Source organism: Heterodontus francisci, chromosome 7 (genome assembly GCF_036365525.1).
Source record: "Heterodontus francisci isolate sHetFra1 chromosome 7, sHetFra1.hap1, whole genome shotgun sequence".
Classification (NCBI taxonomy): domain Eukaryota; kingdom Metazoa; phylum Chordata; class Chondrichthyes; order Heterodontiformes; family Heterodontidae; genus Heterodontus; species Heterodontus francisci.
Window position 1 is genome coordinate 115,264,090 of NC_090377.1, and position 13,688 is coordinate 115,277,777.

At 53.6% G+C, this 13,688-nt stretch overlaps 2 protein-coding genes across 7 annotated transcripts in view; both read left to right on the forward strand.

The window, feature by feature from the left end:
• Window positions 1-509: 509 nt before the first annotated feature.
• Window positions 510-5,025, forward strand: ndufb3 (NADH:ubiquinone oxidoreductase subunit B3). Its single transcript, XM_068034628.1, has 2 exons — window positions 510-672; window positions 4,735-5,025. Exons 1-2 carry the CDS (start codon window positions 560-562, stop codon window positions 4,889-4,891), a joined length of 270 nt encoding a protein of 89 aa, XP_067890729.1. The 5' UTR covers window positions 510-559; the 3' UTR covers window positions 4,892-5,025.
• Window positions 5,026-6,382: 1,357 nt separating this feature from the next.
• LOC137372251 (CASP8 and FADD-like apoptosis regulator) overlaps window positions 6,383-13,688 on the forward strand; it is a 28,288-nt gene continuing 20,982 nt past the window's right edge. The window contains exons 1-2 of one of the 6 annotated variants that reach the window (XM_068035944.1): window positions 6,383-6,434; window positions 13,390-13,558. The gene's annotated coding sequence lies outside the window, so the exon portion shown is untranslated. Of the gene's footprint in view, window positions 6,435-12,108; window positions 12,321-12,357; window positions 12,437-13,389; window positions 13,559-13,688 lie in introns of those variants that run through there. The other 5 variants (XM_068035948.1, XM_068035943.1, XM_068035946.1 and 2 more) reach the window with 5 other exon arrangements.

A 13,688-nucleotide genomic window follows, 5' to 3' on the forward strand; every position in this document is an offset into this window, starting at 1 on the left:
CGCAGCATCAACAAATCGTTGTCCAAGTTCAGAGACAGGTGTGGCGGGCAAGTGGAGTCCAGAAGTTATTTGAAGGCTGGAGTATCAGAGGACGCACTGATGAAGGAATTCCCATTGGAATAAACATCCAGGACAGGTGCAGAATCAGTTGCAGGGCAGATGATGACGATCATTGGAGAGATATACAGTTCTGGAAAGAGCACAGCATTAGAGGAGCCATTTAGAACTGTGTGGCACTAGAGAGGGCACTGTGCCATTCCCCGCCCCAATCCCAATACCTAATCCCATTCACAATACCCAATCCAAGACCATTCCCTATACCCTAAACCATTCCCTGCACCAATCCTATAGGATCATAGGAGCAGGAATAGGCCATTCGGCCCTACGAGCCTGCTCCGCCAAATCTCCGATAGCCAATTCCATTTCCTGACCCAATTCCATTGCAAGTCCTGATCCCATTCCCAATACCCGATTATTATGTCTCAGTCCCTCCCACTGCGCCTAAGCGCTTCCGGTGCAGCAGACAGTGTTTCCGGTTCATGTGGTAGACGTTTTGACCATGGGAGCTGGGCCGGAGCTGCCGGATTACCGGAGCTGGAAGGCAGAGGAGACCCCGCTGGAGGCTGTACAGGAGAGGCTGCGGCGGCGGGGCCTGCGGGACCCCTGGGTTCGGTGGGTGACTGAGAGGGGGCGGTGGGGTAGGGGAAGAACTATCTATGTGACCTCTGTATGTGCCTGATTTTTGAGGTTAACTGTGTGTTGTCCATGCCGTGATATTCTGCACTAAGGTTGCGTGGCCTGATTACATTGAGTCTACAGCACCGAGCAGGCCATTTCCCCACCCTCACTCAACAGTGGCTAGCCCTGTTGCCTCTGAGCCAGAAGGTCATGAGTTCAAGTTCTCCAAAAAAAAATGCAGCAAAAAATCAAGGCTGATACTACAGTGCAGTACTGAGGGAGTGCTGCACTGTCGGAGATGCCGTCCTTTGGATGAAACTTCAAACAGAAGCCCCATCTGCTCCCTCAGGTAAACTCAATAGATCCCCTTACGCTATTTCAAAGAAGGGTAGGGGAGTTATCCCTGATGTCATGCTCTTCAATCAACATCACAAAAAGAGATTATCTGGTCCTTATATTGTTTTTGAGACCTAGCTGTGCACAAATTGCCTGTGGCGTTTCCTACATTACAACAGTGGTTATGCTGCAAGCGCCCCCACTTCCTGGATTGTAATACACTTTGGGACGTTCTGAGATCAAGAAAGGTGGTGTATAGATGCGTCATTCTTTTTAACTGGTCCCTGTCAGTGTTTATGCTCTGCACAAGTCTCCAGCCACTCTACTTATCTTGCCCTATTAGCAACATCCTTCTATTCCTTTTACCCTTGTGTTTATGTAGCTTTTAAATGCATCTGTGTTATTTGCCTCATCAATTCCCTGTGGTAGCGAGTTCCACATTCTCGCTACTCTCTGGGCAAAGAGCTTTCTCCTGAATTTCCTTTTGGATTTATTAGTGACAATCTTATATTTATAAACCCTAGTTCTGGTCTTCCCCACAAGTGGAAACATCTTTCCAGCTACCCTATGAAACCTTTTCACAATTTTAAAGAACTGTATCAGGTCACTCCTCAGTCTATGCTTTTCTAGAGAAAATAGACCCATCTGTTCAATCTTTCCTGATAGTTATAACCCCTTGGTTTTATTATCCTTGCAAATCTCTTTCACTTTCTCCAGTGCCTCTATGCCCTTATGACATGGAGACCAGAAATATGTGCAGTACTCGAAGTGTGTTCCATACAAGTTTAACATAAGTTCTGTGCTTTTCAATTCCATGCTTCTCCATTCTAATTGGTTTTATCAATACTGAAAATTTGTTTGGAACACTTGGAGGCATGCTGGTTACTGAGCTGCTGTGAGCATTTGTTGATGTTGATTGCAGGGCGAAAGTACTGACCAGCTCCAGCTGCAGATTCTCTGCTGGTTGGAGTAGGGTTGAGGGATAAATATTGGTTAGAATACTGGGGCTAACTCCCCTGCTGCTCTTAAAATAGTGCTGTGGGATCTTTTACATCTACCTGAGAGGTGGACAGGGCCTTGGTTTAATGTCTCACCTGAAAGACGGTGCCTCCAACAGTGCAGCACTCCTCAGTACTGCACTGGGACTGTCAGCCTAGATTTTTGTTAATTAGGACGATTTGGAGCCTTACGAAAACTCAGCAGTAATTGTGCCTATTTGGAAGTGTGCACGCTCTTGATCATGGGCAGTTGCTAAGAGCAATGTCTGTGTGATCCTTCTCCCTCTGACTGTTCACCTTTCCCACTGGCAGGGACAGGTCTATGTAAGCCCAGCTGTCTGATGGCTGCCTCACTGACCTATGCCCAGGGTGCCACGTGACCGCAAAGCACCGCCACCACTGACTGCTCACAAACTACTTAGCACCTGGAGACAGGAAGCAAAGCAGGCATACAAGCCAGCATGCAGAGGAATACTACTGCATGACGCATTGGCTAGACTTCTAGCTGTACACAGCCTTGGTCAGACTCTATCTGGAATGCTGCAATCAGTTCTGGACGTGGCACCTCAGGAAGATTATATTGACCTTGAAGGATGTAGAGTGCATATTCACCAGAATGATAACAGGGCTAAAGGGGTTAAGTATGAGAAAGGATTGCATATATTCCCTTCAGTTTAGGAGGTTGAGGGGTGATCTAATTGAGGCGTTCAGAATGTTAAATGACTCTATAGGGGAAATAACTTTGAAATTAGAGCCCCACTCCATTTAGGAGTGGAATCAGGAAGTATTTCTTCACAAAGGATGTAGAAATCTGGAACTCACTCCTCCAAAAGGCTGAACTGAAATTTTCAAGACTGAAGTAGATTGATTTCTTTTGTGTATAAGGCTATTAAAGGATATAGTGCAAAGGTGGGTAAGTGGAGTTGAGGTACAGATCAGCCATGTTCTGATTGAATAGCGGAACAGACCAGCAACTGAATTGCCTCCTCCTGTTCCACATGTAAGCCAACGACACCCAGCTGTACCTCACCACCACCCGTCTCAACCCCTCCACTGTCTCCATATTGTCATACAGCCTATTTGACATCCAGTACTGGATGAGTAGAAATTTCCTCCAATTAAATATTGAGAAGACCGAAGCCATTGTCTTCTGTCCCCACCACAAACTCTTCCCTAGCTACCAACTCCATCCTTCTCCCTGACAACTGTCTTGAGACTGAACCAGACTGTTCAACCTTGCTTTTCCCACTCCCTCTGCCCTCCAACTGCACAGTCTTCACACTTGCCCATCCCTCTCCCAGGATTTTCCTTCAGGCTGTCTATTGTCACCAGTCCAAACAGCAAATCAGTAATTTGTGTTGCTGTTGCTATTGGAAGCCTGTTGTTCAGCTGTTCTAAATATACTTGACTGCACGGCAGAGCTTGTGGCAGGATTGACCAAGTTTATACCCTCAGGTATTTGACCCTCAGATGAGCTTCCATCGCTAAGACTGCCTATTTCCACCTCTGTAACATCGCCTGTCTCCATCCCTGCCTCAGCTCATCTGCTGCTGTAAAGCTTATTCATGCCTTTGTTACCTCCAGACCTGACTATTCCAATGGTCTCCTGGCTGGCCTCCCATGTTTCACCCTCCATAAACTTGTAGTCATCCAAAATTCTGCAGCCTATATCCAAATTCACAGCAAGTCCCGTTCACCCATCTCCCTTGTGTTCACTGACCTACATTAGCTCCCGGTTGAATGACATCTCGATTTTAAAGTTCTCATCCTTGTTTTCAAATCCAACCGTGGCCTCGCCCTCTCCTAGCACTATAATCTTCCCCCAGCCTTACAACCCTCTGAGATCTCTGTGCTCCTCTTGCGCATCATCGATTTTATACATTGTGCCATTGGCAGCCGTGCCTTCAGCTGCTAGGGCCCTAAACTCTGAAATTTCCCCTCTCAACCTCTCTCTTTGCTCCTTTAAGAGTAAACCTACCTCTGGCCATCTACCCTGATAGTTCCTTACGTGACTTGGTGACAGATTTTGTTGACACTCCTGCGAAGCACCTTGGGGCATTTTACTATGTTAAAGGTTTTTAAAAAATCTTTCATGGGATGTGGGCGTCACTGGCAAGACTAGCATTTGTTGCCCATCCCTAATTGTCGTTGACAACTGAGTGGCTTGTTGGGCCATTTCAGAGGGCAGTTAAGAGTCAAGCACGTTGCTGTGGGTGTGGAGTTGCATGTAAGCCAGACCAGGTAAGGATGGCAGATTTCCTTCCATAAGGAGCATTGGTGAACGAGATGGGTATTTACGACAATTGATAGTCTCAGTAATGGTGATTATGAAACTCACTTTCAGTTCCAGATTTTCATTAGTTAATTGAATTTATTAAATTCCACCAGCTGCTGTGGTGGGATTTGAACCTGTGTCCCCCTGGGTATTAGCCTGGGCTTGTGGAGTACTAGTTCAGTGACATTGCCACTACGTCACTGTCTCTCTGACCTATATAACAAGTTGTTGATCAGTTGGGCATTAGTGATTTCCCCCTTTCTTTGAGGCATTGGTTGTCTATTGTCACCAGTCTCAACAGCAAACCAGTGATTTGGCTGCAATTGGTATTGGAAGTGCGTCCTTCAGCTTCTCTAAGTACATGTGACTGCGTGATGGAGTTGTGCCAGGGTTGACAGAGTTCATAGCCAATCCCTTAACTATTTTCTTTGCCTTGTATCTTCACAGCAATGAGGCCTGGAGGTTCAGTGGAGGCTTTGCTAAACCAATTGCCTTTAGCGATATCTTCTTTCGAGGCTTCAAGTGGGGGTTTGCAGCATTTGTTGTGGCTTTGGGTGTCGAATATGCACTATTATCTCCCAAGAAGAATGGAGGACATCACTAGAGAATGAAAACTGGAGAGCATTGCAATTATGCGGAACTTTCAGCATCTCCCCACCTTTCCACAGTCGGTGGGCTGTAACTAGTGTATGAGATGAGAAGCAAACTTCTGTATAGAATAAAACAATCTTGAATCTGCATCTGTGCGCTCAATCATATGTTTCTTTTGCAGGTTTTTCTCCATTGATTTCCTCTCCCTCTTTACTCGTGAAGCTGGTGACTATCCTATACCTGTTGCAGTGCTCATTCTTGTTTTTCCAGAGGGAACTGCGCCATTAGCTCTGGTGTTCTCCCAAGGATCTATCCTTGATTCTGTCCTATTGCTCATTTACATGCTGCTCCTCAGTGACGTCATCCAAAGGCAAGTCAGGTTCCATGTGTATGCTGACGACACCCAGCTATAGCTCTCCACCACCTTTCTTGACCCCTCCACTGTGCTGTCCAATGGATGAGCTGCAATTTCCTCCAGTTAAAGATTGGGAAAACTGAAGCCTTTACCTTTGGTCCACACCTCTGCCTCCAACCCCTCCCTCGCCACGATCCAGGCTGTTTGCAATGTCAGTATCCTATTTGACCCTAAGGTGAGCTTCTGACTCCCATATCCTTTCCAGCACCAAGAACACCTACTTCCACGTCTGTAACATCACTGATTTCTGCCCATTTTGGATGAGGGTTTCAGCAGCACATTTATCACTTCCAGACTATTTCAATGCTCTTCTGGCCGGCTTCCCATCTTCCACCCTACAAAAGCTTGAGCTCGCCCAAAACTGCTGCCTATTTCCTGGCTCACATCGAGTTCCATTCACCCATCACCCTCTGCTCACTGACCTACATTGGCTCCCAGTCCCCGAATGTCTCTGTTTTAAATTTCTCATCCTTGTGTTCAAATCCTTCTATGAGCTCACCCCTCCCTATCTCTAACCTCCTTGAGCCCTACAACTCTATACACTATTTCTTGTCCACCCCTGACTGCCTTCACCCCAGCCTTTGGCCATCTAGGCCCTAATTTCCACTGTAAACCCCTCTGCCTCTCCACCTTCTCCCCCTTTTAAGAATCTCCTTAAAGTTTTTGACCCAGCTTTTACTCACCCATCCTAATATCTCCTTTGCTCATTCAGTTGTTTTGTCTAATTTACACCCCTGCAAAGTACTTGGTATGTTTTGTGACTTTAAAATTGCTATTTGACCATAGCAGCATCACTTCACTGCTATTGTCACCCAGTGTCCATATATCTGCAGTTTAAGCAGGGGCATTAAGGCCAACTACAACACCCCAAGGCCACTTGTGCTGATGGCTTAAGTTGTTGAGACCAGATAGGGAACTTAATACCTTCCTGATCTGTGTGGTTAATTAATGTGGTCAGTCACTGCAGGAACACAAATGCAATATTTAAACACCCTGTACAGTGTTGGAGGAATCTTTGCAAATTTTCTCTAATGGAATTCCCCTTTACTACACAAACGGTTATGTTAGTGACTCAAGTGATTTCCGGTTCTGTGTTAGTAGATCTTTGGATTGACTGTTGGAAGCTCCGAAAGTGCTGGTGGTAAGTCTGGCTGCAAGAGGTCCAGTCTGTTGTTTGGGGGAGGGAAAAAAATAATGAAAGTCATGGCCAGAGTCTGCAGGAACAAAGTGGATGTGTGCAAGTTAATCTTTGGTGCAAATCAATGAGGTGACAGCAAGCTATGTGCTGAGTCGTTCAGCGGAACAGGTACCAGTACAAGGCTCTGACTCCTCCTTCCTGTGCACAGTGCAGTGAAATACAGGGGGTGTGGGGGATGGGATGGAGGGTGGGTGGTTGATGGGGGGGGGATTGGATGGGGGTGATTGGGGGGTGGAAGGGGTTTGATGGGTGGTTATGGGGGATGGGGGATTGATGGGAGATGGGGTGGGTTGAGGGTTTGATGGAGCGGGTGATGAGGGATTGGGGATGGGGGTGATTGAGGGGGTTGATGGGGATGAGGGGTGATGGTGAATGGGTGTGATCGGTGGGTGGTTGGGGATGATATGGGGTTTGATGGGGGTGGGGGGAGTGATTGGGGGTTTGATGGGGGTGGGGGGTAATTGGGGGATTTGAAGGGGTGGAGATTGGGGGGTTTGATGGGGAAGAGGGGATGGGGGAAGGTTGGAATTTGAAGGGGAAGAGGGGGTGTGTGTTGGGGATGGGGATGGAAGGGGGTGGAGAAGATGGGATGTTGAAGGGGAAGGGGGGGTGTTGATGGGGATGGGGGGGAAGGTGGGGGTGTTGGGGATGGGATGTGTTGGGGGGGGGATGGGGTGTGTGTTGGGAGGGATGGGGGAAGGGTGGGTGTTGGGGGAGGGGGGCATTGATGGGGATGCGGGGGAAGGGAGGTGGTGTTGGGGATGGGGGGGGAAGGGAGGTGGTGTTGATGGGGATGGGGGAGAAGGGAGGTGATGTTGATGGGGAAGGGGGTGTGGATGGGGTGGAAGAGGGGGGTTGTTGATGGGGAAGGGGGTGTTGGGGGGGGGAAGGGGGTGTTGATGGGGAAGAGGGGGGTTGTTGATGGGGAAGGGGGGTGTTGGGGGGGAAGGAGGTGTTGATGGGGAAGAGGGGGGTTGTTGATGGGGAAGGGGGGTGTTGGGGGGGGAAGAGGGGGGTTGTTGATGGGGAAGAGGGGGGTTGTTGATGGGGAAGGGGGGTGTTGGGGGGGGGAAGGAGGTGTTGATGGGGAAGAGGGGGGTTGTTGATGGGGAAGAGGGGGGTTGTTGATGGGGAAGGAGGTGTTGATGGGGAAGAGGGGGGTTGTTGATGGGGAAGGAGGTGTTGATGGGGAAGAGGGGGGTGTTGATGGGGAAGAGGGGTGTTGACGGGGGAAGGGGGGAAGAAGGGGAGTGTTGACGGGGGGAAGAAGGGGAGTGTTGACGGGGGGAAGAAGGGGAGTGTTGACGGGGGAAGGGGGGAAGAAGGGAGTGTTGACGGGGGAAGGGGGGGGTGTTGACGGGGGATGGGGGAAGTGGGGATGGGGATGAAGGGGAAGTAGGGATGGGGATGAAGGGAAAGGGGAGATGGGAAGGGGGGGAATTGGGGATGGGGATGAAGGGAAAGGGGAGATGGGAAGGGAAAGGGGAGATGGGAAGGGAAGGGGGGAATGGGGATGGAGGGAAGGGGGGAATTGGGGATGAAGGGAAGGGGGAGATGGGAAGGGAAGGGGGAGATGGGGATGGAGGGAAGGGGGGAATTGGGGATGGAGGGAAGGGGGGAATTGGGGATGAAGGGAATGGGGAGATAGGGAAGGGGGGAATTGGGGATGAAGGGAAGGGGGAGATGGGAAGGGAAGGGGGAGATGGGGATGGAGGGAAGGGGGGAATTGGGGATGAAGGGAAGGGGGAGATGGGAAGGGAAGGGGGAGATGGGGATGGAGGGAAGGGGGGAATTGGGGATGAAGGGAAGGGGGAGATGGGGATGGAGGGAAGGGGGGAATTGGGGATGAAGGGAAGGGGGAGATGGGGAAGGGAAGGGGGAGATGGGGATGGAGGGAAGGGGGGAATTGGGGATGAAGGGAAGGGGGAGATGGGGATGAAGGGAAGGGGGAGATGGGGAGATGGGAAGGGAAGGGGGAGATGGGGATGGAGGGAAGGGGGGGGGGAATTGGGGATGGGGATGAAGGGAAGGGGGAGAAGAGAAGGGAAGGGGGAGATGGGGATGGAGGGAAGGGAAGGGGGAGAAGGGAAGGGAAGGGGGAGAAGGGAAGGGGGGGATGGAGGGAAGGGAAGGGGGAGATGGGGATGGAGGGAAGGGAAGGGGGGGAATTGGGGATGGGGATGAAGGGAAGGGGGGGAATTGGGGATGGAGGGAAGGGAAGGGGGTTGTGGATGGGGGGATGGAGGGAAGGGAAGGGGGGTGTGGATGGGGGAATGGAGGGAAAGGAAGGGGGGGTGTTGGTGGGGAAGGGGGGGTGTTGGGGAAGGGGAGATGGGGATGGGGGAGACGTGGGGATTGATGGGGATGGGGGGAAGGGGAGAGGTTGATGGGGATGGGGGGGCGAAGGGGAGAGGTTGATGGGGATGGGGGGGCGAAGGGGAGGGGTTGATGGGGATGGGGGGGCGAAGGGGAGGGGTTGATGGGGATGGGGGGGCGAAGGGGAGGGGTTGATGGGGATGGGGGGGCGAAGGGGAGGGGTTGATGGGGATGGGGGAAGGGGAGGGGTTGTTGGGGATGGGGGGAAGGGGAGAGGTTGATGGGGATGGGGGGGCGAAGGGGAGGGGTTGATGGGAATGGGGGTAAGGGGAGATGGGGCTGGGGGAGACGTGGGGATGGATGGGGGGAAGGGGGGGTTGATGGGAATGGGGGGAAGGGGAGATGGGGCTGGGGGAGACGTGGGGATTGATGGGGATGGGGGGAAGGGGAGGTTGATGGGGATGGGGGCGGGGGGAGGTTGATGGGGATGGGGGGGGGCGAAGGGGAGGGGTTGATGGGGAAGGGGAGGTTGATGGGGATGGGGGGGCGAAGGGGAGTGGTTGATGTGGAAGTGGGGGTTGATGGGGATGGAGGGGGAAGGGGGGGTTGATGAGGATGGGGGAAAGGGGGGGTTGATGGGTGATGGGGGTGTTGATGGGGGGGCGTTGATGGCTGATGGGGGGGTTGATGGGTGATGGGGGTGTTGATGGGTGATGGGGGGGTTGATGGCTGATGGAGGGGTGATGGGGGGTTGATGGGGGTGATTGGGGTGATGGGTGATGGGGGGGTGATTGGGGGGTTGATGGGTGATGGGGGTGTTCAGGGGGTGGGGTTGATTGGTGATGGGGGTGTTGATGGGTGATTGGGTGGGTGATGGCGGTGTTCAGGGGGCGGGGTTGATGGGGGGGGGTTGATGGGTGATGGGGTGTTGATGGGTGATGGGGGGTGATTGGGGGGTTGATGGGTGATGGGGGTGTTCAGGGCGCGGGGTTGATGGGGGGGTTGATGGGTGATGGGGATGTTGATAGGGGGGTTGCTCGGTGATGGGTGGGGGTGATTGGGGGGTTGATGGGGGTGTTGATGGGTGATCGGTGATGGGGGGGGTGATGGGGTTGTGGATCGGTGATGGGGGTGTTGATCGGTGATGGGGGGGGTGATTGGGGGGTGTTGATCGGTGATGGGGGGGGTGATTGGGGGGGGGGTTGATGGGTGATGGGGGTGTTGATCGATGGGGGGGGGTGATTGGGGGGGGGGTTTGATGGGTGATGGGGGTGTTGATCGGTGATGGGGGGGTGATTGGGGGGTGTTGATCGGTGATGGGGGGGTGATTGGGGGGTGTTGATCGGTGATGGGGGGGTGATTGGGGGGTGTTGATCGGTGATGGGGGGGTGATTGGGGGGTGTTGATCGGTGATTGGGGGGTGTTGATCGGATGGGGGGGTGATTGGGGGGGGGGGTTGATGGGTGATGGGGGGTGTTGATCGGTGATGGGGGGGTGATTGGGGGTGGGTTGATGGGTGATGGGGGGTGTTGATCGGTGATGGGGGGGTGATTGGGGGTGGGTTGATGGGTGATGGGGGTGTTGATCGGTGATGGGGGGGTGATTGGGGGGGGGTTGATGGGTGATGGGGGTGTTGATCGGTGATGGGGGGGTGATTGGGGGGTGTTGATCTGTGATTGGGGGGTGTTGATCGGTGATGGGGGGTGATTGGGGGGTGTTGATCTGTGATTGGGGGGTGTTGATCGGTGATGGGGGGGTGATTGGGGGGTGTTGATCGGTGATTGGGGGGTGTTGATCGGATGGGGGGGTGATTGGGGGGGGGGTTGATGGGTGATGGGGGGGTGATTGGGGGGGGGTTGATGGGTGATGGGGGGGTGATTGGGGGGGGGTTGATCGGTGATGGGGGGGTGATTGGGGGGGGGTTGATGGGTGATGGGGGGGTGATTGGGGGGGGGTTGATGGGTGATGGGGGTGTTGATCGGTGATGGGGGGGTGATTGGGGGGGGGTTGATGGGTGATGGGGGTGTTGATCGGTGATGGGGGGGTGATTGGGGGGTGTTGATCTGTGATTGGGGGGTGTTGATCGGTGATGGGGGGTGATTGGGGGGGGGTTGATCGGTGATGGGGGGGTGATTGGGGGGGGGTTGATGGGTGATGGGGGGGTGATTGGGGGGGGGTTGATGGGTGATGGGGGTGTTGATCGGTGATGGGGGGGTGATTGGGGGGGGGTTGATGGGTGATGGGGGGGTGATTGGGGGGGGGTTGATGGGTGATGGGGGTGTTGATCGGTGATGGGGGGGTGATTGGGGGGGGGTTGATCGGTGATGGGGGGGTGATTGGGGGGGGGTTGATGGGTGATGGGGGTGTTGATCGGTGATGGGGGGGTGATTGGGGGGTGTTGATCTGTGATTGGGGGGTGTTGATCGGTGATGGGGGGTGATTGGGGGGGGGGTTGATGGGTGATGGGGGGGTGATTGGGGGGGGGTTGATGGGTGATGGGGGGGTGATTGGGGGGGGGTTGATCGGTGATGGGGGGGTGATTGGGGGGTGTTGATCGGTGATGGGGGGGTGATTGGGGGGTGTTGATCGGTGATGGGGGGGGTGATTGGGGGGTGTTGATCGGTGATTGGGGGGTGTTGATCGGATGGGGGGGTGATTGGGGGGGGGGTTGATGGGTGATGGGGGGGTGATTGGGGGGGGGTTGATGGGTGATGGGGGGGTGATTGGGGGGGGGTTGATCGGTGATGGGGGGGTGATTGGGGGGGGGGTTGATGGGTGATGGGGGGGTGATTGGGGGGTGTTGATCGGTGATGGGGGGGTGATTGGGGGGTGTTGATCGGTGATGGGGGGGTGATTGGGGGGTGTTGATCGGTGATGGGGGGGGGGTTGATGGGTGATGGGGGTGTTGATCGATGGGGGGGGTGATTGGGGGGGGGGTTGATGGGTGATGGGGGGGTGTTGATCGGTGATGGGGGGGTGATTGGGAGGTGTTGATCGGTGATGGGGGGGTGATTGGGGGGTGTTGATCGGTGATTGGGGGGGTGATTGGGGGGTGTTGATCGGTGATTGGGGGGTGTTGATCGGATGGGGGGGTGATTGGGGGGGGGTTGATGGGTGATGGGGGGGTGATTGGGGGGGGTTGATGGGTGATGGGGGTGTTGATGGGTGATGGGGGGGTGATTGGGGGGTGTTGATCGGTGATGGGGGGGTGATTGGGGGGTGTTGATGGGTGATGGGGGTGTTGATTGGGGGTTGATGGTTATTGGGGGAGGGTTGTTGGGGTATGGGGGGCGGTTATAGGGGCCTGTGCGCCCGGGCTCTAGTCAGAGGAGAGAGCGGATCGTAGGCTGGGATAGGTCCCGTTTCAGCCGGACCCGGATCCAGTGCAGTCCTGAGCGGGGTGCGGAACAGCCCAGATTCTGGGCCGGAAGCAGTTGTGTGAAGAGCTTTCGGTTTTATTTTCTCTTCGAGGATCGAGCTGAGGTCTAAGTGCAAGCCCGGACACGCGTACGGGTCGGTGTGATTCACTCCTGGGTATAATGCCTGAACTCCGCCCCGGGAACCTCCCGTTTCGCTGCTGGGCCCAGACGGAGGAAGATGTTGGAGGCCTAGGCCCTCAGCAGCAGCGGGTTAGAGTTTGTGGCCCAGGCTGGAGACTGGGCTTGTACTTTCTCCAGTATAGAGCGTGGTGGGGGAGGGGGGGATCTAATTGAAATATTTCAGATGATTAAAGGAGTTGATTGGGTAGAGAGAGAGAACTGGTGGGAGAGCCCAGAACAAAGGGGGCATAACCTTAAAATTAGAGCAGGGAACCAAGGTTGGTGGACTGAGCTAAGGTACAGGTATAGATGGAACAGGCTTGAGGGGCTGAATGGCCTCCTCCTGTTGCAATCAACAGACCAGGGGAGCTGAAAATCCTGGAATCAGATCAGCAACACCTCATTGAAAGCAACGGGAGGAGTGTTGGGTGCTGCTAGATGGACAAATCACAATGGGCTAAATGGCCTTCCTCAGTGGTAACTATGTTGGGAGGATGAGGCTCACTGCAGGATAGACAGATACAGATAGATAGAGATACAGCACTGAAACAAGATCTTCGGCCCACCGAGTCTGTGCTGACCATCAACCACCCATTTATACTAATCCTACACTAATTCCATATTCCTACCCACCTGTCCCTATATTTCCCTACCACCTACCTATACTAGGGACAATTTATAATGGCCAATTTACCTATCAACCTGCAAGTCTTTGGCATATGGGAGGAAACCGGAGCACCTGGAGGAAACCCACGCAGAGACAGGGAGAGCTTGCAAATTCCACACAGGCAGTACCCAGAATTGAACCCGGGTCGCTGGAGCTGTGAGGCTGCGGTGCTAACTGTGCCGCAGTGGTGAGCACTTACTGGATAGTGTGGGGTAAAGAATGTATACAGGCAGCAGAGGAATGGGAAGCTTCAGTCACTCGACTCCAAACTGGGAGTTTCCTGATCAGATCAGCACCAGGAACTCTGAGCAGTCCACCGCGGGTGTTCCCACCTTTGGTGTAAACTGGTTAAATCAAATCTGCCGTTTTCCTTCAGTTGCAGGAGTCCCTTTTACCTGGATGACAAGCCCAAAGGAGGAGGGCCTCTGATGCACAGCCGGTTCATGCATGCAATGGGCAGAGAAGCCATCATAATAGAGGCGGTGGAATGTTTGGGGTCGCTGAGCAGAATGTGGTTGAACATCGGCATCAGCAAGGAGCAGTAGGTTTGTAAATGGGGAAAGGTCCAAGGAATGAGCTGAAACCTACAGGGGTTATCACTGAGAGAGATGTCAAGGAGGGGAGGGAAATCAGGACCGGATTAAAATTGTAATATTGAATAAGGAGAATAAACAA